Source organism: Pelophylax lessonae, assembly GCF_965119305.1.
Source record: "Pelophylax lessonae genome assembly, chromosome: 4".
In the NCBI taxonomy this organism is placed as follows: Eukaryota; Metazoa; Chordata; class Amphibia; order Anura; family Ranidae; genus Pelophylax; species Pelophylax lessonae.
The window spans coordinates 403,351,651-403,371,983 of record NC_138771.1 but is presented as its reverse complement, the minus strand read 5'-3'; the positions used below and the strand labels follow the sequence as shown (position 1 = coordinate 403,371,983).

Sequence of the window (20,333 nt, the reverse complement as noted above, 5' to 3'; positions counted from 1 at the left end):
CCCGCAAAAAAAAAATCGCAGATCGCCGCCATTACGCGTTAAAAAAAAAACACCAAAAATGACAAAAATCTTTCCCTTTGTTAGTAAACGCGATAACTTTTGCGCAAACCAAACAAAATACGCTTTTTGCAATTTTTTTTACCAAACATATGTAGCATAAAACACATTGGCCGAAAATGTTAAAAAATTTTGATTTTTTAATTTTTTTTGGGAATTTTTATATAAAAAAATGTGAAAAATATTGTTATTTTTGCAAAATTTACGCTCTTTTTTTGTTTATAGCGCATGATCAAAAAATCGCACAGGTGATCAAATACCACCAAAAGAAAGCTCTGTTTGTGGGAAAAAAAGGACGTCAAATTCGTTTAGGTACAGCGTCGCACGACCGCGCATTTGTCCGTTAAAGTCACGCAGTAAAAAAATCGTAAAAAAAAACCCCCTGGTCAGGAAGGGGGTAAAATCTTCCGGGGCTTAAGTGGTTAAAGGCAACCTTTAAAAATCAGACTGTTTAAACAGCAGATCTCAAATAAAATATGATGCACATGCACTACTGAGGACTGAATGGATGCCTCTGAATAGATGCACAATACAGGGCCCATTCCCTTCTTCGGAGATATGTAATGATCACAGGGATTTGTTTACATGTTAAAAAAAGTACATAATACATATTATTAAATCAATCACAGTTATTGGTAGTGCTTTTTTAAACTGGTTGAATCATCTGCAAAAACCAGCTCATGGGCACACCAAATGTGTAGTGCTACAGACTTACCCTTTCCAAATCCTGCCTTAAGTGTGTGAAGAGCTTTAGCCTTCGGTATAATATATCTTGCTCTTGCTGAGCCAAATCATCCACTTCATCTTTTTTGGGAGTTAGAAGAGGCTTGTTAAAGTTTGCCTTTCTCTTCAGTTTCCAGTACTGATAAATAAAGTCAATCGCATTCTTGTTCACGTTAATATTTTCTGCCACCTCATCTGGCTTAACAAGTTCGTAGAAATCCTCCTCCAACTGCTGTAGCTTTTGTTTCCTCAAAGTTACCTTTTCTAGGTCCAGCTTGGTTTGGTCAGTATCTGCCTGGGAGACAGATGATGAAGGTCTTTGGCTGCACTGATCCTCCGGTTTGGTGGCTCCACTGCTGTGCTCAAGACAGAAGGATTTAAATTTTACCTCATCATTTTCCGCCAAGGTAGTGTGCATTTCCAGGTTGTGATCAAAGGCGCAAGTAACATGGAAAGCGGTGACACAGGATGGCATAGAGCACTGCAAATAAAGCACAATTATATCAGTAGGACAAAAAAGCAATCTAAAGGTGAGCCATTACGTGAGTTCATTTTCTAATTAAATGCTAAGAATAACAGAAAATAAAACAACTAGACTGAACAGTATGTCGTAAGCCTTTTACACACAGGAATACTGACATAAATGAATGTTACATAAGTATTCATGTTATACAGTCTCAGTATTATGAAGCCTAATTACATCCATTGTATGAACATTTAGTAGGCCGGGCTCAGTGTCGGAGTAGATCGGGGAGGACTCAGTATAGTCGGAGGTCTGGGCGGTCAGTCGGAGGACACCAGGCAGAGAAAATAAATGGAGGAGTGAGGAGAAGGAGGATTCTATTTTCCTATCATCTTTAAATTATCTTTTGGTACCATACAAACAATTAACGAGGAATGAAGGAGTCTGATCCACCCATATAATAGGATCAAAGGCGCTTGAGTTCTGTGTGACCTAGTAATATCTGGTAAGAGGCATTGATTACACCCTTTACTCACTGGAGCACCTGATCCATAGGAAATTAACCCTTTGCATGAACTTTTTGGAGCACAGTTCACCATTGAAGCACTATTATATTTTTAAATATTGCTAATTTATTTACTCATGGAGTATTGTATTTATATTTATTATATTGGGACTTTTTGAAGATACAATAAGTGTAGCACTATTGTCAAGTACCTTAAGGAATTATATTTATTTATTTTTTGCACCGTCTAGCACCTTAAGGAACCATATCTATTATTTTATTGATTGCACTGTTTAATACTGAGAAAAGTATATATTTTCAACTAGCACTTTACTTCATAGTAAACATTCACAGTAATTTTGCGCACAAGAGCTAGCACTTTATTTTGAATACTCAAAGCATTATCTGCACACTAGAATCAGCACTTTATTTGCAATTACAAATATATCCAACCTAGTACAAATATTTTATCTATACCAGCGCCTTTTTTACCTTTTTACCTATAATAATTATTGTATTTATACAATTAAAATGGCAGCAGGTGAATTATAGATTTAACCAAAATAACCAAGCGCCCTTACGTTAATAACAAATCAGACTGAACAGTATGTCGTAAGCCTTTTACACACAGGAATACTGACATAAATTAATGTTACATAAGTATTCATGTTATACAGTCTCAGTATTATGAAGCTTAATTACATCCATTGTATGAACATTTAGGAGTGTAATTACAGGATGATCCCACAAATGAATGCTGCATGTGGGTGTTGTCCCCAAGTCTGATGAGCACTTGTAGCCTTATAGTCGCCGTGGCTTTTTGAGCTGTCTAGATGGGAGAAATAAATGACTAAAGTAATAAGAATAACTCATTAGACGCATTTATTGTATGTTTACCATCTCTTTTTTTGTACCAGGGCAGAAGATGTGATCTATTCAAATTATAGGGAAACTCAGCCAAACTGTTTTGGATGGAATGGGTACATGTTTTCACTGTTGCCTATCTCCCCTGGAGTCCAACCCCACTCCATATGTCCCAGTGATGGTGGTTACTGAGCCAGGAAGTAAGAGGGGTAAAGACAACAATAAAAGCATTTTTAGTTGAATGGGGGAAAATCTCTTTCAGGTTTTTTTTATTACTATCTGTATCCTCGTTGGGCAGATTTCCCACTTACAGTGTAAAGCAGTTCTAAAGACAGGAGGTTTTTTACCAAAATGCATTCTCTGAATTGAAGTAAAAACCTTCCATGACTTACCTGAACCCAATCTCAAACCAGCCCTGTGGCTGAAAGCAGCAACTCTGCTCGCTCTCTACTCACTGGACATTCAGGCAGCAGCAAAGCCATTGGCTCCTGCTGCTGTCAATCAAATCCAGTGAGGAGGGAGCAAGGGCGGGGCTGAGACAGAATATGTCTGTCCATAGACAGACATTGCTTGGCTCAGGAGCGCACCCACATGTCTGCCCTATGGTGGCAGAGTGTGAAAAGGAGGAGCGGACAGGGGCAACGGGGGATCCCAGAAGAGGTAGTCCGTGGCTGCTCTGTGCAATGCCATTGTAGTGCAAGTATATTGTGTAATGCAATGCAAGTATATTGTGTTTGTTATTTTAGTAAAAACAAAATTAGTCTTTAGTAACGCTTTAAGAAAACAGAAGGGTCGGCTTGATATTGCTTTTCAGATGCTTTTCAGATGACCAAAAGTATAGAAGTAAGGAAAGTGGCTAAGAATGCATTGCTTGCTGTTATATGCTTATCCCAACAAGTGCACATTTCAGTTTGAATTTCCTCATTTTACCTATCTGAATAACACAGTCCCTTTAACCACTTAAGCCCCAGAGGATTTGGCTGCTAAAAGACCAGACCCCTTTTTTCAACTTGGCACTTCGTGACTTTAACTGATAATTGCGCGGTCATGCAATGCTGTACCTAAACGAAATTTACGTCCTTTTTTTCCCCACAAACAGAGCTTTCTTTTGGTGGTATTTGATATTTTTTTTTTTTACACAAAGTTGTCATTGAAATGATATATTGCTCACACATGCCATGGGTATATGTGTAATTACACCCCAAAATATATTCTGCTGCTTCTCCTGAGTACAGGGATACCACATATGTGAGACTTTTTGGGAGCGTAGCTGTGTACGGGAGCCCGAAAACAAATCACCACCATCAGAATTTCAAAGGGCGTACATTTTTCATTGCATTTTCTCACTACCTATAACAGTTTAGGAGGCCCTGAAATGTCAAGATACCACAAAACCCCCCAAATTACCCCATTTTGGAAAGTAGACACCCCAAGCTGTTTGCTGAGAGGCATGGTGAGTCCATGGAATATTTTATATTTTGCCACAAGTTTCGGGAAAATTACAATTTTTTTTTTAATTTTTTTTTTTTACACAACGTTGTCACTAAAAGATAAATTTCTCACACATGACATGGGTATATGTGGAATGACACCCCAAAATACATTCTGCCGCTTCTCTTGAGTATGGGGATGCCCCATGTGTGAGACTCTTTGGGAGCCTAGCTGTGTACAGGACCGCGAAAACCAATCAACACTCTCAGGTTTTCTAATGGCGTAAATTGTTCATGTCACCTCTGCACTACCTGTCACAGTTTTGGAGGCCCTAAAATTCCAAGATAGCACAAAACCCCCCCAAATGACCCCATTTTGGAAAGTAGACACCTCAAGCTATTTGCTGAGAGGCATGGTGAGTCCATGGAATATTTTATATTTTGCCACAAGTTCCGGGAAATATATATATATATATATTTTTTTTTTTTACACAAAGTTGTCAGTAAATGATATATTGCTCACACATGCCATGGGTATATGTGAAATGACACCCCAAAATACATTCTGCTGCTTCTCCTGAGTACAGGGATACCCCATGTGTGAGACTTTTTGCCAGTCTAGCCGCGTACAGGACCCGGAAAACCAATCTGCACCTTCTGGCTTTCTAAGGGCGTAAATTGTTGATCTCACTCCTTACTACCTATCACACTTTTGAAGTCCATAAAAGGCCAAGATGGCACAAACCCCCCCCCCCCCAAATGACCCCATTTTGCAAAGTAGACACTCCAATCTATTTGCTGAGAGGCATGGTGAGTATTTTGCAGCTCTCATTTTTTTTTGGAAAATGAAGAAAAAACAGGAAAATGCATTTTTTTTCCTCTTTTTTCAATTTCCAAAACTTTGTGACAAAAAGTGAGATCTGCAAAACACTCAACATGCCTCTCTGCAAATAGCTCAGGGTGTCTACTTTCCAAAATGGGGTCATTTGGGGGGGGGTTTTGTGCTATCTTGGAATTTTAGGGCCTCCGAAACTGTGATAGGTAGTCAGGAGTGAAATCAACAATTTACGCCCTTGGAAAGCCTGAAAGTGGAGGTTTGTTTTCGGGGTCCTGTACTCGGCTAGACTGCAAAAAAGTCTCACACATGGGGTATCCCTGTACTCAGGAGAAGCAGCAGAATGTATTTTGGGGTGTTATTTCACATATACCCATGGCATGTGTGAGCAATATATCATTTACTGACAGCTTTGTGTAAAAAAAAAAATATATATATATATATTTCCCGAAACTTGTGGCAAAATATAAAATAGCAATAAAAAGAAAAGAGAAGGCGCCTGGCCCTTTAAATAAAAGATTGTTGAACCTGCTGCCCTTTTAATTGTAATAAAACAATAAATAGGTATATATCATAGGTAAAAAGGCGCTGGTAATCTTAATATATCACGTGTTATAAAAATTACATTACAGGGCCAGCACAGACTGGCTGAGGACGCTCGTTAAGCGAAATGCATTGTGGTCAATGCTAACCCGGAAGTAACACACAGAGGCATTCGGAACAGAGGCTGGGATACACATCCACCGCTGCAATACAAAGAAAGGGGGAAAGGAGATACAGGGTGCTGCAGATCCCCGGAGAATATCTTCCTAAGACCCAAAAAAACGATTTTGTACTGCCGAATTGCCCAGTGCCAGGAGGGCACAACAAATAGTAAGAGGCTAATTGTCACCTTATAGTGTATGTTTTTTGGAGAATAAAACAGTATTTCACTATTGGAGGCTATTTGTTCTTCTATATCTTTATGTGTATGGGGGGACTACATGGTCCAACTCGAGTAATATAGGAGCCAGAGATCCAAGCAATCGAGGAGAGGTCTGATCCACCCAATAAAGGGATCACAGGCGTTGGGGGTCCTTGTGACCTGCTGCTAGCTGGTAAGAGGCCACGGTTGTCACATCCCAGCACCTGGAGCACTGTGAATGGATTAATAAGAATTCACCAAGCACAATTTTGATTGCATGCTATTGCTTGGACTTTTAAACACTACTTGGAGCACATTTATATATTTATACTTTTTTATATATTCTTATGTGATTTTTTTATATATCCTTATGTGATTTTTGTATGGAATTCTTTATATATTTATTTATTGGTTCACTGATCCACACCTTTGTGGATTAATTTACTTTGAGAAGCACAAGCACTTCTTAATTGACGGTTGTCACATCCCAGCACCTGGAGCACTGTGAAGGGATTAATAAGAATCCACCAAGCACAATTTTGATTGCATGCTATTGCCTGGATTTTTAAACACTACTTGGAGCACATTTATATATTTATATTTTTATATATTCTTATGTGATTTTTGTATGGAATTCTTTATATATCTATTTATTGGTTCACTGATCCACACCTTTGTGGATTAATTTACTTTGAGAAGCACAAACACTTCTGAATTGAAATTGCACTGGTATGCACTTTTCTTTGCTAATTGCACTAATAGTAGATCATATATATATTTGTAGCAATTTTTAATCACATATATTACACTTTAAATCACCTATTAATTTTTATAACACGTGATATATTAAGATTACCAGCGCCTTTTTACCTATGATATATACAAAATATAAAATATTCCATGGACTCACCATGCCTCTCAGCAAACAGCTTGGGTGTCTACTTTCCAAAATGGGGTCATTTGGGGGGGGGGGGGGTTTTGTGCTATCTTGGAATTTTAGGGCCTCTGAAACTGTGATAGGTAGTCAGGAGTGAAATCAACAATTTACGCCTTTGGAAAGCCTGAAAGTGGGGACTGGTTTTCGGGGACCTGTACTCGGCTAGACTGCAAAAATGTTTCACACATGGGGTATCCCTGTACTCAGGAGAAGCAACAGAATGTATTTTGGGGTGTCATTTCACATATACCCATGGCATGGGTGAGCATTATATCATTTACTGACAACTTTGTGTAAAAAAAAAAAAAATAAAAATAAAAAAAAATTATTTTCCCGAAACTTGTGGCAAAATATAAACTATTCCATGGACTCACCATGCTTCTCAGCCAATAGCTTGGAGTGTCTACTTTGCAAAATGGGGTCATTTGGGGGGGGGGGGGGTTTGTGCTATCTTGAAATTTCAGGGCCTCTGAAACCGTGACGGGTAGTCAGGGGTAAAATCAGCAATTTACGCCATTAGAAAACCTGAAGATGTGGATTGGTTTTCGGGGGCACGTACACAGCTAGGCTGCCAAAAAGTCTCACACATGGGGTATCCCTGTACTCAGGAGAAGCAGCAGAATGTATTTTGGGGTGTCATTTTACATATACACATGGCATGTGTGAGCAATATATCATTTAGTGACAACTTTCTGTAAAAAAAAAAAAAAAAAAAAAAAGAAATAATAATTTTCCCGACACTTGTAGCAAAATATAAAATATTCCATGGACTCACCATGCCTCTCAGCAAATAGCTTTGGGTGTCTACTTTTCAAAAAGGGGTCATTTGGGGGGTGTTTGAACTGTCCCGGCATTTTATGCTCAATCTTATCCACACATCACCCACTCTTCTAACCACTTGAAAACCAAGCCTTTTCTGTGCCTTTTTGTTTACATGAAAAAATATTTTTTTTTTACTAGAAAATTACTTTGAACCCCCAAACATTATATATTTCTTTAAATCAGAGGCCCTATAGAATAAAATGGTGGATGTTGCAAATTTTTTTGTCACACGGTATTTGCGCACAGATTTTCCAAACGCAATGTTTGCGAAAAAAATACATTTTTTTTTAAATTTATTGCACAAATACACTATATAATTCCAATTTTTTTGGTAAAATTTAAAAGATGATCTTATGCCGAGTTCATAGACACCTGACATGACATGCTTTAAAAATTGCGCACACCTGCGCAGCGGCAAAAACGTACGTACATTTTTAAAAACCTTTAAAAGTCTCTACAGGTTACCACTTTAGACTTACAGAGGAGGTCTACTGCAAGAATTACTGCACTCGATCTGGCGATCGCGGCGATACCTCACATGCATGCTGAAATTGCGGTTTACATATGACACTAGACCAACGCTTGCGTTTGCCATTGCGCGCAAGCACGGGGGGAAAGGGGGGGGCTCGATTTTTTTTTTTTTTTTTTGCTTTTTTATGTTATTTTGACACCTTTCCTTTAATTTTTTTTTTTTTTAAATCATTTTTATTGCTATCACAGTGAATTTAGATATCCCCTATGATAGCAATCTGTAGTGACAGGTACTCTTTTTTTAAAAAATTGGGGTCTTTTATACTCTAGATCTCTCCTCTGACCTTAACGCTTCTGACCACGCCAAAATTGGTGTGATAAAATACTTTCCCAATGGCCCTGTTTATTTCTGGCGAAAAAGAAGTCATGAAATGCTCGTAGCCTCCGGCATCTTAGGCCATAGAGATGATTGGAGCCATTCTAATCTTCAATTAGCTCTATGGTTAGATAACTGAACCACCGGCTGCACTCTCGGGTTAACTGGTGGGACAGGAGAGCCCGAGAAAAACCACGGAAGGCTGCGGAAGGCGGCGGTGGGGGGGGGGGGAGGCCCCTCCCACTGCATGTAAAAGCAGTCTAGCGGCCAATTACCTGCTAGGATTGCTTTTACATGTAAGCCGACCGCTGGCTGTAAAAAACGATACCAAGATGATGCCTAAATCTGCAGGCATCATCCTGGTATAACCACTCAAAGTCCAGCAACGTACCAGTACATTGCTAGTCCTTGTTTGGCATATAGGTTTTTTTTTTTTTCATGCAGCCTGTGGGCTGAACGGAAAAAAAGAGAACCTATCAGAAATCAGCACAGGAATAATGCGTAGTATTACTCATCATTAACCGCCCAAACAACCACCCACTGAATTTAATGATGGGTATACACGACACTATCCACGTATACCAAAATAGGATTTTAACTGCAGTGCTGAAATCAGAAAAACACCACAGCTGCTATCAGCAAAGGTATCCATATATGCTGAGCGCAAACACTGTTAGTGTCAGAATATATAAAATCAATGCGTGGTAGCCGACGAGTACCTGCAAGAGAAACAGGTCACAAAAGAATGAAAAAACAAAGTACATTAAAAAAAAGTACATTAGGAAGAGTAGGACATATAAAATGACTGACACAACAAAAGTTTTTGGATTCTCATCATTAACCGCCCAAACAACCACCTACTGAATTTAATGATGGATATACAGGGCACTATCCACGTATACCAAAATAGGATTTTAACTGCAGTGCTGAAATCAGAAAATCACCACAGCTGCTATCAGCAAAGGTATCCATATATGCTGAGCGCAAACACTGTTTGTGTCAGAATATATAAAATCAATGCGTGGTAGCCGACGAGTACCTGCAAGAGAAACAGGTCACAAAAGAATGAAAAAACAAACAAAGGACATTTAAATGTACAGTAAGAAGAGTAGAAGGACATATAAAATTACTGACACAACAACAGTTTTTGGATCCTTTTATTTTTCTTTCTAACTGTTTCTTCATGTCTTGATATGGGACTGCGATCTTCTCTTCCAGCTTGGGTCTCTCAAAATGTCGATGGACATCCAACATCCTTCGAGACCCTGTGTTTGTGTGCCCTACACTGTGTCGTGCTGTACCCTACACTAATACTCCACTAGTGTATGGTAGCGCTCAAAACATTCCCCGATGCTGAGACCAGGTTGGTCAGGACATTTGGGACAATAATAACGGGTGTCACGCCTAAATCCGCGCCTGCTACAGACACGACATCTTCTTTGGGGCCATCTTTGGGTAGGGGTACTCGGGAGGACATAAGAAAAATGCCTCTCATGCAGCCGGCTCACTGCATCTGGAAGGGGAAGTTGGGCAGGCATGCCTCCTGGGTACAGGTAGGCAAGGATGATCTCTTCCTGGAATTCCCGGAAAGATCCAGTTCGTCCTGACGCCCTGTATAGGACAAAGGCGTTCAGCATCGCCAATTGGAAAAGGTAAACAGACACTTTTTTGTACCAGCGTCTGGCTTTACGGGCAACTAAATACGGCGCCAAAAGCTGGTCGTTAAGGTCCACCCCTCCCATGTTAAGGTTATATTCGTGGACACAGAGGGGTTTCTCCACAACGCCAGTTGCCGTAGTGATTTGGATTGTCGTGTCTGCGTGAAGGGAGGACAGAACATAAACATCCCGTGTATCCTTCCACTTCACCGCAAGCAATTTGTCCGTTTTCAAGCAGGCTCTCGCCCCCCGACTAAGACGGGAATCTACAAGCCGTTGGGGGAAGCCCCGGCGATTAGGTCGCACGGTGCCACATGCGCCAATTTGTAATTCGAGCAGGTGACTAAATAGTGGCACGCTTGTATAAAAGTTGTCCACGTACAAATGGTACCCCTTTCCGGATAAGGGTGACACCAAGTCCCAAACGATCTTACCGCTGCTCCCTATGTAGTCTGGGCAGTTGGGGGGCTCCACACAGCTATCTTTTCCCTCATAGACCCGGAAACTAACTGTATAGCCTATGGCCCTGTCACAGAGCTTGTACAGCTTGACCCCGTATCTGGCACGCTTGCTGGGGAGGTACTGTTTCATAGCAAGGCGGCCAGTAAATTTAATCAGGGACTCGTCAACGCAGACAACTTGTTCGGGGGTAAACAAGGCTGCAAACCGCTGATTAAAGTGGTCTATGAGGGGCCGAATTTTGTGGAGCCGATCGTATGCAGGGTCTCCCCGAGGACGACAGATTTCATTGTCGCTGAAATGCATAAATCGCAGAATTTGCTCATATCTCACCCTAGACATGGAGGCAGAGTACATGCGCATATGGTGAAGTGGGCTAGTGGACCAATATAGCCGCAATTCACTCTGTTTAGTTATGTGGAGGGAAAGGCCCAGAAAGATCTTAAATTCGAAAACCGTTATAGGTTTCCAGCCGAATGGTCTGGCAAGGGGCGAATTTGGGTTGGCGGCGATGAACTGTTGTGCATATAAATTTGATTGATCCACAATAGATCTGAAAAGATCTTCCGTGAAGAACAGCTCATAAAAGTTCAGGGGCGTAAAACCAGCTGTCTCCACGTGGATTCCAGGTTGGCCGGTGAATGGGGGAAGTACTGGCGCTGTAGAATCAGTGGGTTGCCAATTGGGATATGTCAGCGCATCAGGGAGGGCACTATGGGCTCTACGGGCCTGTCTTCGAATACGCGGTGGCTGCGGGCCACTACTTGTGCTAGCCACCGCACCAGCTTCAACTGCACTTAGGGGACTCGCCACGTCACCAGGTCTTACTGCAGTGCTGGTTGTACTAGGTCCAGGGTGTACTAGGCCGCTGGCGCTTGCCAGGTCGCCAGAAGGATGAGCGGCACTAGTACCCACACTCTGCTACATACGAGCACCCTGCGATTCCTGCATCTCAACAACTCCAGAATGGGGTCGGGTACGCCTGGGTCTAACAGGGACCCATCTGTCGTCGGAGCTATCTGTCAGGGAGCCGCTGCTGTCATTTGGTTCGTATACTGACCCTGATTCTGCCGGTGAGGCTTCCCCATCGCTCTCACCTGACATGGTCATTATACTGTAAATAGCTTCATCACTGTACGAACGTTTAGACATTTTGGTAACTAAATTTACCCGTACAGTGATGCGACTCACAGGTAATAAAAGCACCTGGTTGTCGAAGATTATTTCAAGCGCTACCAAAAAAAACTGCTAATGCTAGCAGGGATCAGGCCTGACTCTGCTAACACAGCGGTTTTGTGTCTTGTGTTTTTTTGTAAGTGACAGTAATCTATTGATTACTACACTTACCTGGGTGAAAGGGTTAAACGCAGGTGCTGGCAGGAATCAGTGCTGACCTTGCAAACACTGCGTTTTGGGAACCCTAAACTATGGGGGCGCTAGTATAGTTCTGATCAGATCAGATATTGATCTGTTCAAACACTATACTAGAAATGGAAGTGTATGTGCGTGTGTGTGTGCATGTGGTAATCAAGGGGTTATTTCTAAACTATGCGCTGGGGATCTGGGGGGGTGGCGGGGACCCTAAACCTCCTTTGGGAAAGAAACTAGCTAGCTAGCGCAACCTCAAGTCACAATGACACTAATACAAAATACAGTAAAAACAGTATATTATGTGTGTATTAGTGCTAATGTGACAGAGGGTGTAGGGGTTAACGGGATGTGATCAGGGGGGGATCAGGGGTTTAAATCTTTATTGGAAGGGGCTGGCGGGTATCCTACGGATAAAAGAAACGGTGGCAAGCGCTAAACCTGGTCACAAGTCACACTTATACGGGTATATAGAAAATGCTATATACTGTATACAGTGTGTGTTGTCGCAGGGGGTGTAGGGGTGATCAGGCGGGGGTCAGGGGGTTAAATCTTTATTGGGCGGGTGGGGGGGACCCTAAACCTCCTTGGGACAGAAACTTAGTCGCCTGCGCTAATTCTGATCACAATCACACTAATACAAAAATACAGTATATTACGTTTGTATTAGTGCTGATGTGACAGAGGGTGTAGGGGTTAACTAGCGGTGATCAGGGGGGGATCAGGTGGGATCAGGGGCTTAAATCTTTATTAGGGGGGGTGGCGGGTAATTCAAGTGGAAAAGGGGGGGTCGCAAGCGCTAGACCTGACCACAAATCACACTTATACGGGTATATAGCAAAATGCTATATACTGTATACGGTGTGTGTTATGGCAGGGGGTGTAGGGGTGATCAGGGGGGGGTCAGGTGGTTAAATCTTTATTGGGCGGGTGGCGGGGACCCTAAACCTTCTTGGGACAGAAACATAGTCGCCTGCGCTAATTCTGATCACAATGACACTAATACAAAAATACTGTACATTGCGTTTGTATTAGTGCTGATGTGACAGAGGGTGTAGGGGCAGAGGGTGTAGGGGTTAACGGCGGTGATCAGGGGGGGTTCAGGGGGGATCAGTGGGTTAAATCCAGGGGATTTGGGGGGGGTGGGGGGTAATTTGAGTGGAAAAGGGGGGGTCGCAAGTGCTACACCTGTTCACAAATCACACTTATACAGGTATATAGGTAAATGCTATATGCTGTATATAGTGTGTGTTGTGTCAGGTGCTGTAGGGGTTAATTGGGGAGGCGATCGGGGGTGAAATGTGCCTATCTAGCTGTGTGTGGTGTGCTTGGTGCAATTACTCACAGTAAGATGTGCTCTCCTCTCACGCTGGATCCAAAAAGACCGTTGTGAGGGGAGGGCACATCTCCTCTAAGCCTGTGTTTACATTTCACAGGCTTAGAGGGTGATCTGATTGGGCAGGACCGATCAACAGGTCCAGACCAAAAATGATTGGCCTGGACCTGATGACTGATCGGTTCTGAACCCAATCGAGTCATCCGCGGCGGCGGCGGGGCGCGGGAGCGCGCACAGGGCCGGCAAAAAGTGCTGACGTAGGCCTACGTCAGTTTGCCTGGCCGGGGCTGAGTGCCGACGTAGATCGTCGTGCGCCGGTCGTTAAGTGGTTAAAGGTCACACTTGCAGTTGCAGATGATTATCAGCCGGAGATTCACGATATGAGCCTAGGATTTAAGCTGAATGCTTTCTCAGTATCTGTGGACATAAGCAGCATTGGGAGTTTAAAGGGGACAGAGTAATGGATCAAGATTACACTTGAAGAATTATCTCTGGCCTCTCACCCTTGTATACCAGCCTGGTCTGAATGGATCCAAACAGGCAGAAGTGGTTTTAGATTATTTGCAATTTTATATTCACATTTAATAGGAAGGCCAGCCTTACAGCTTAGGCCCGATGGAGAGTACAGTGGGTACGGAAAGTATTTAGACCCCCCTTAAATTTTTCACTCTTTGTTATATTGCAGCCATTTGCTAAAATCATTTAAGTTCATTCTTCTTCCTCATGAATGTACACATAGCACCCCATACTGACAGAAAAACACAGAATTGTTGACATTGTTGCAGATTTATTAAAAAAGAAAAACTGAAATATCACATGGTCCTAAGTATTCAGACCCTTTGCTCAGTATTTAGTAGAAGCCCCCTTTTGATCTAATACAGCCAGGAGTCTTTTTGGGAAAGATGCAACAAGTCTTTCACACCTGGATTTGGGGATCCTCTGCCATTCCTCCTTCCTCTCCAGTTCTGTCAGGTTGGATGGTAAACGTTGGTGGACAGCCATTTTTAGGTCTCTCCAGAGATGCTCAATTGGGTTTAAGTCAGGGCTCTATTTTAGCTGTGTGCTTAGGGTCATTGTCTTGTTGGAAGGTAAACCTTCGGCCCAGTCTGAGGTCCAGAGCACTCTGGAGAAGGTTTTTGTCCAGGATATCCCTGTACTTGGCCTCATTCATCTTTCCCTCGATTGCAACCAGTCGTCCTGTCCCTGCAGCTGAAAAACACCCCCACAGCATGATGCTGCCACCACCATGCTTCACTGTTGGGACTGTATTGGACAGGCGATGAGCAGTGCCTGGTTTTCTCCACACATACCGCTTAGAATTAAGGCCAAAAAGTTTTATTTTGGTCTCATCAGACCAGAGAATCTTATTTCTCACCATCTTGGAGTCCTTCAGGTGTTTTTTAGCAAACTCCATGCAGGCTTTCATGTGTCTTACACTGAGGAGAGGCTTCCGTCGGGCCACTCTGCCATAAAGCCCCGACTGGTGGAGGGCTGCAGTGATGGTTGACTTTCTACAACTTTCTCCCATCTCCTGACTGCATCTCTGGAGCTCAGCCACAGTGATCTTTGTGTTCTTCTTTACCTCTCTCACCAAGGCTCTTCTCCCCCGATAGCTCAGTTTGGCCGGACGGCCAGCTCTAGGAAGGGTTCTGGTCATCCCAAACGTCTTCCATTTGAGGATTATGGAGGCCACTGTGCTCTTAGGAACCTTAAGTGCAGCAGAAATCTTTTTGTAACCTTGGCCAGATCTGTGCCTTGCCACAATTCTGTCTCTGAGCTCTTCAGGCAGTTCCTTTGACCTCATGATTCTCATTTGCTCTGACATGCATTGTGATCTGGAAGGTCTTATATAGACAGGTGTGTGGCTTTCCTAATCAAGTCCAATCAGTATAATCAAACACAGCTGGACTCAAATGAAGGTGTAGAACCATCTCAAGGATAATCAGAAGAAATGGAAAGCACCTGAGTTAAATATATGAGTGTCACAGCAAAGGGTCTGAATACTTAGGACCATGTGATATTTCAGTTTTTCTTTTTTAATAAATCTGCAACAATGTCAACAATTCTGTGTTTTTCTGTCAGTATGGGGTGCTATGTGTACATTCATGAGGAAGAAGAATGAACTTAAATGATTTTAGCAAATGGCTGCAATATAACAAAGAGTGAAAAATTTAAGGGGGTCTGAATACTTTCCGTACCCACTGTATATCCCCTTCCTTATGTATAACATATACATGACCATAATTGTTTCTGTGTGCATGGGTACTATGCCATAAACCATAATTGGAAAAATGTGTTAGCATACACACTCCAACAACAGGCGACCTTCTGCACAATACACTGGAATTCCCATTATTACAACAACACTGGATAAGGCAGTGACTACAGGCATTGAACAGCTAAAGTTGTTGGGTATCAGTCATAACATCTGACAGAGGCTGAGCTGTGGGTCTCATCATTGGAAGATGAATGGAACCAGGCCAATGTAGCCTTACAGCAGCAATTAAAGGTATGACAAGCTCTGTTGGATAAAGCTAGATGAAATAATCTTTGAATAATTGGTCTCCCAGAACTCGCAACAGGAAGCAGGAATTTACCCAGACCAGAGATTATCAAATATCTCAACTAAACATTTAAAAACAGATATTGTACATTGCAGGAATCTCATCTCTCTGGAGATTACTTTAGAAGCATGAAAAATCTTTGCTTGAAGAAGAGATAGGAGTAGAGATGTAGAGTACAAGTAGAGATGCGCTGAAACATCAGGCAAAAATGTTATTTTGCCAATAAGATAAAAAGGTGCCAATAATGGCATAGAAAACTCACGCCATTTTGCGGCGATGTTACCGTGATGTCGCCGTAATTTCCTGTGCTTATGGTTTGTTTTTCATAGGTCAGGTGACTCAAAAACCACATCAAAAACATAACATGGGTGCGTTACTAATGCACTTTTTGCTGCGTTTTTAATGAATTTAACAGGGAGGTGTGTTTTTGGTGCGCAACCGACCAGTGTAAAGACATACATAGAATATAAAGGGGTTCATTTTTCTTGAGCCTTTCTTGTGCTAAATGTGCCAATAATGGCCGACAATACATTCATATTTATTTAAATTCATGATATGAATTAAAAAGTAGAATATAATACAATATAAATATTTTTACAAACTGTCATTTTTGGCTTCGGTTTTCGGCCAAGTGCATCCTGCATTTTTGGTTTCGGCACCAAAATTTCAATTTGGTGCACCTCTTGCAGCAAGGCAGTGCCTATTTTTCAACACATAAATCTCTCCTATGAGCTTCAATCTGTTGAGTGAGACTTTGCGGGGTTACCATATATTTGCATATTGCATCTAGAAATCTGGGAATCACCTATATCTTTGCCCCAAATTCGCCTGGCTAATCTTTTTTTTTTTTTTTAAAGGGGGGGGGGGGGGCAATTTAAAAAAGGTTAAAACCATAGTGGGGATAGAACTTTTCAAAGGGGTAGAAATATAGCACAATCCACTTCAGATACTCTGCTCTCCCTTATGATCTCCACTCTTAACTTGGTGAATCTCTGGCGACTGACCAACCGGACAGAAAACGATTTCACATACTACTCCCCCCATGGCTCTTTTGCGAAATTAGACTAGCTTTTCTGCACCACATCTCTGAATTCCTATTATCATACATGACAGAGTCGAACATTCATGCAAACCACAGTCCAGTATCAGTCACCGTAATTTACAAACCCAGGGTAATGTCAGGCTTTGGAGATTCCCCTCTTTTATTTGGTGATTATTGGTGATTCAGCGCACTAGAATGCATGGTCTGAATGAATGATCATGGACTCCCATAAATATAATTCTAATCTCTTTTGGGAGGTGGGGAAGGCTTTCTTTAGAGGTATCATCATCTCCTACGTGGCCTCCTATAGGTAAAACTCATTAAAACATTTCGCAGCTAGCGAAAAATGAGATTTTTGACTTCCTGTAAAATCTATGTCTCTGTTGTTCATTGACGGACACAGCTCTTGAATTTCTTGACCATTGGGTTAATCATTGGGTAACCTGCAGGAGTAGGACACTAGGCAGAAAAAAGTCTGGCTATGCCTAAGGACAGTCCCAGGGGGTATACTTTCTCTCTCTGGTATAGGTATACAGTTTTGTTACAAGCAGTGTTAGAAGAATTACAACTCCACAGAGGGGTGGGTGCTGTGTCCCTCAATGAACATCAGAGAAATGGATTTTACGGTAAGTCAAAAATTCAATTTTCTCTTTCATTCATTGACGAACACAGGTCCTGATCTTCTTAACCATTAGGACGTCCCAAAGCAGTGTTAAACTTGAGGGGTGGGAACAGCGAACAAGAAATTCCCAAGGCTAACTATAGCCAACCAGGTAAACAGGAGCTCAACCAAAACAACTGGAAAAAACAGTACACCCTCAAAGAGGACCAGGTCCTCTAAACAGCAGCCTGCAAACCCTTGCGACCAAAGGAAGCATCCGCAGATGACAACACATCCACTTTATAGAACTTTGTGAAAGTATGTACTAGCAACAAGGTGGCCGCCTTGCAAACCTGCCTCACTGACGCCTGATGACGGAAGGCCCAGGAGGAATTGAGCACCCGAGTACAGTGCGCCTTGACAAGGAAAGGAGGAACCTGACCCTTGATGGAATATGCCTGAATCACCGTCTGTCGGATCCATCTGGAAATGGTTTTAGAGGAAGCGGACAACCCTTTCCGAGGCTCATATGCAAACACAAATAGTGATTCTGATTTCCTAAAAGACTCCATAGCGGCCAGGTACACCCGAATCGCCTGGACCACATCCAAGGCATACAAAGCAATTTCCTTTGGGTGTTTTGGCCTGGGACACAGGGAAGGCAACACATCTTCATTCAAATGAAAATCAGTGACAAACTGAGGAAGGAACGTCAGGCAGGGGCGAAGAACCACCAATTCCGACACCCTGCACACAGAGGTGAAAGCCACCAAAAAGGCCACCTACTGGGACAACGTAAGCAGGGAAATCTCCCGAAGATTCTGAAAAGGAGGCTTCTGGAGGACTGAGAGCCCCAAATTGAGGTCCTAATGTGGCAACAGAGAATGCACTGGAGTGCCTAACTCCCGTACGCACCAAGGAGTATGTGGCCAAGGGCAGTTAAAAGATGACCGCTAAGGCCGAAACCTGACCCTTGATAGTACTCAAGGCTAGTTTCTGCTCAACCCCCCTTGAAGGAAGGTCAAGATCCAAGCCACCGAAAAAAGAGCGAGGATGAACCCCAAGAAACTCACACCACGCAATGTACGTCTTCCATGTACGATGGTAGATCTTCCTAGAAATAGATTTTCTAGCTTTTAAGCGTTGGAATCACCGACTCCAGACAAACCTCTATCCATCAGAACATGGCATTCAACAGCCAAACCGTCAAAGCAGGATGGAAGATTGGGCCTTGGGACAGCAGATCCTCCCTGAGAGGAAGCTTCCAAGGAATGTCGGCGAACAGCCGCACCAGATCTGTGTACGAAGCCCGGCGAGGCCAGTCCGGGACCACTAAGATGACTGGAATCCCTTCTGCCTCGATCCTGCATAGAAGTCTTGGCAGAAGCTTGAGAGGAGGAAAGGCGTAAATCAGATGATGAGTAAAAAATAATGCAAAAAACACCAAAGCAATTGTGCACAGGATACAAGTGATAATAAATAGGTGATAAATATGTGAATTCATTATTGGTAAAATAAATATAAATCAATATCAACATAATTGCATTAAAATAACCATGTGTAAAATACAACTTAAAACATGCTGAGCAGCCTGTCTAAACAGCAAATATGCTTTAAGCTATTTGTATTAAGAAGGGAGACCGCGCTCAAACAATATATCAAATTAATTGTGAATAAAGTCCGTCTTTAGTTAAATATTAATAAATCCAATGTAAACAATAATTTCAGTATAAAAAAAAGGTTCCCTTGTGCCTAATTTCCACAAGTGATTATGATGGGTTAGCAAAGACACTGCTCATTCGTATTTGTGGGTATGTGCTCTCCTCCACCAGCACCACATGCACAGTCCACTTACCAGATAAACCTTGAGGTATAGCGATTGATTATAAGTCCCACAGTAGTCCACTCGATGTCAGCCATAAGCCAGTACCCAAATATATGTAGAGAAAGGATGAAGAGGCTTATAGTGCAGTAGGCTAAATAAACATTTTATTAAAAATATAGAGACTTCAAGTTCATATTAAAGAAGGCCAGCTGGAGTATTCACAATAGAGATCCGGAATGCTGTTCCACGTTCCAACAGCGATCCAAATGCCAGAAATGACATAGCCGCGTGCTCTAGACTTGACGCGTTTTGTAAAACGTCTGACGTCATCAGGAGTCACATGTGGAAATCCCCATATGAGCTTGAGGGTTTTTGGCTGGATTCTGAATTTTCAGAAGTCTGCTCTAGTTCCGTCCACAGAAACTGCAGGCTGTAATTCGTCTCCTGATTTGTCCAGCGGATGGTAATCCCTCCGGATTTGCTTGCGGGTGCTGGGCCTGATGGTGTCTACTTTTGAGGCGGTTCCATTTGCACAGTTCCATACAAGGTCTCTGCAAGGGAGATTCTGGCCAAATGGGACAAGAATTTGCAGTTTCTGGACAATCAGATCGGGCTGAGCCAGAGAACGAAAGAGTCCCTGCTATGATGGCTTCGTTCTTCGGCGCTTCAACTGGGCAAATCCTTCCTCCCCTTGTATTGGACAGTGGTCACCACGGATGCCAGCCTGTCTGGCTGGGGAGGCGTCCTCTGCAAGGTTTCTGCTCAAGGAGTCTGGACACTGGAAGAGTCCAGACTACCAATCAATGTCTTGATCAGACTGTGCCTGGAACATTGAACGGAGCATCTTTAGGGATGTCCAGGATTTCCAGGTTTTTCACTAGAGACTCCGCTTGCAAAGGGACCTTGTCCAAGTAGTCGAGGACCGTGATCCCCCATTAGCGTAACAATGATAGCGCCGGGGCCAACACTTTCATGAATACCCGAGGAGCAGAAGTGAGACCAAAGGGTAACGTCACAAACTATTAATGCACCTCTCCCATGGCAAAGAGGAGGAAGCGCTGGAAACTGACATATTGGAATGTGAAGGTAAGCG

General features: G+C 42.6%; 1 protein-coding gene across 1 annotated transcript in view; it reads right to left on the bottom strand.

Annotated features, from left to right (window-relative positions):
* JADE2 (jade family PHD finger 2) overlaps positions 1–20,333 on the bottom strand; it is an 829,642-nt gene that overhangs the window by 145,926 nt on the left and 663,383 nt on the right. Inside the window, exon 9 of the mRNA XM_082255681.1 lies at positions 773–1,261. Coding sequence (XP_082111807.1) covers positions 773–1,261 — 489 coding nt within the window. The remainder of the gene's footprint in view (positions 1–772; positions 1,262–20,333) is intronic.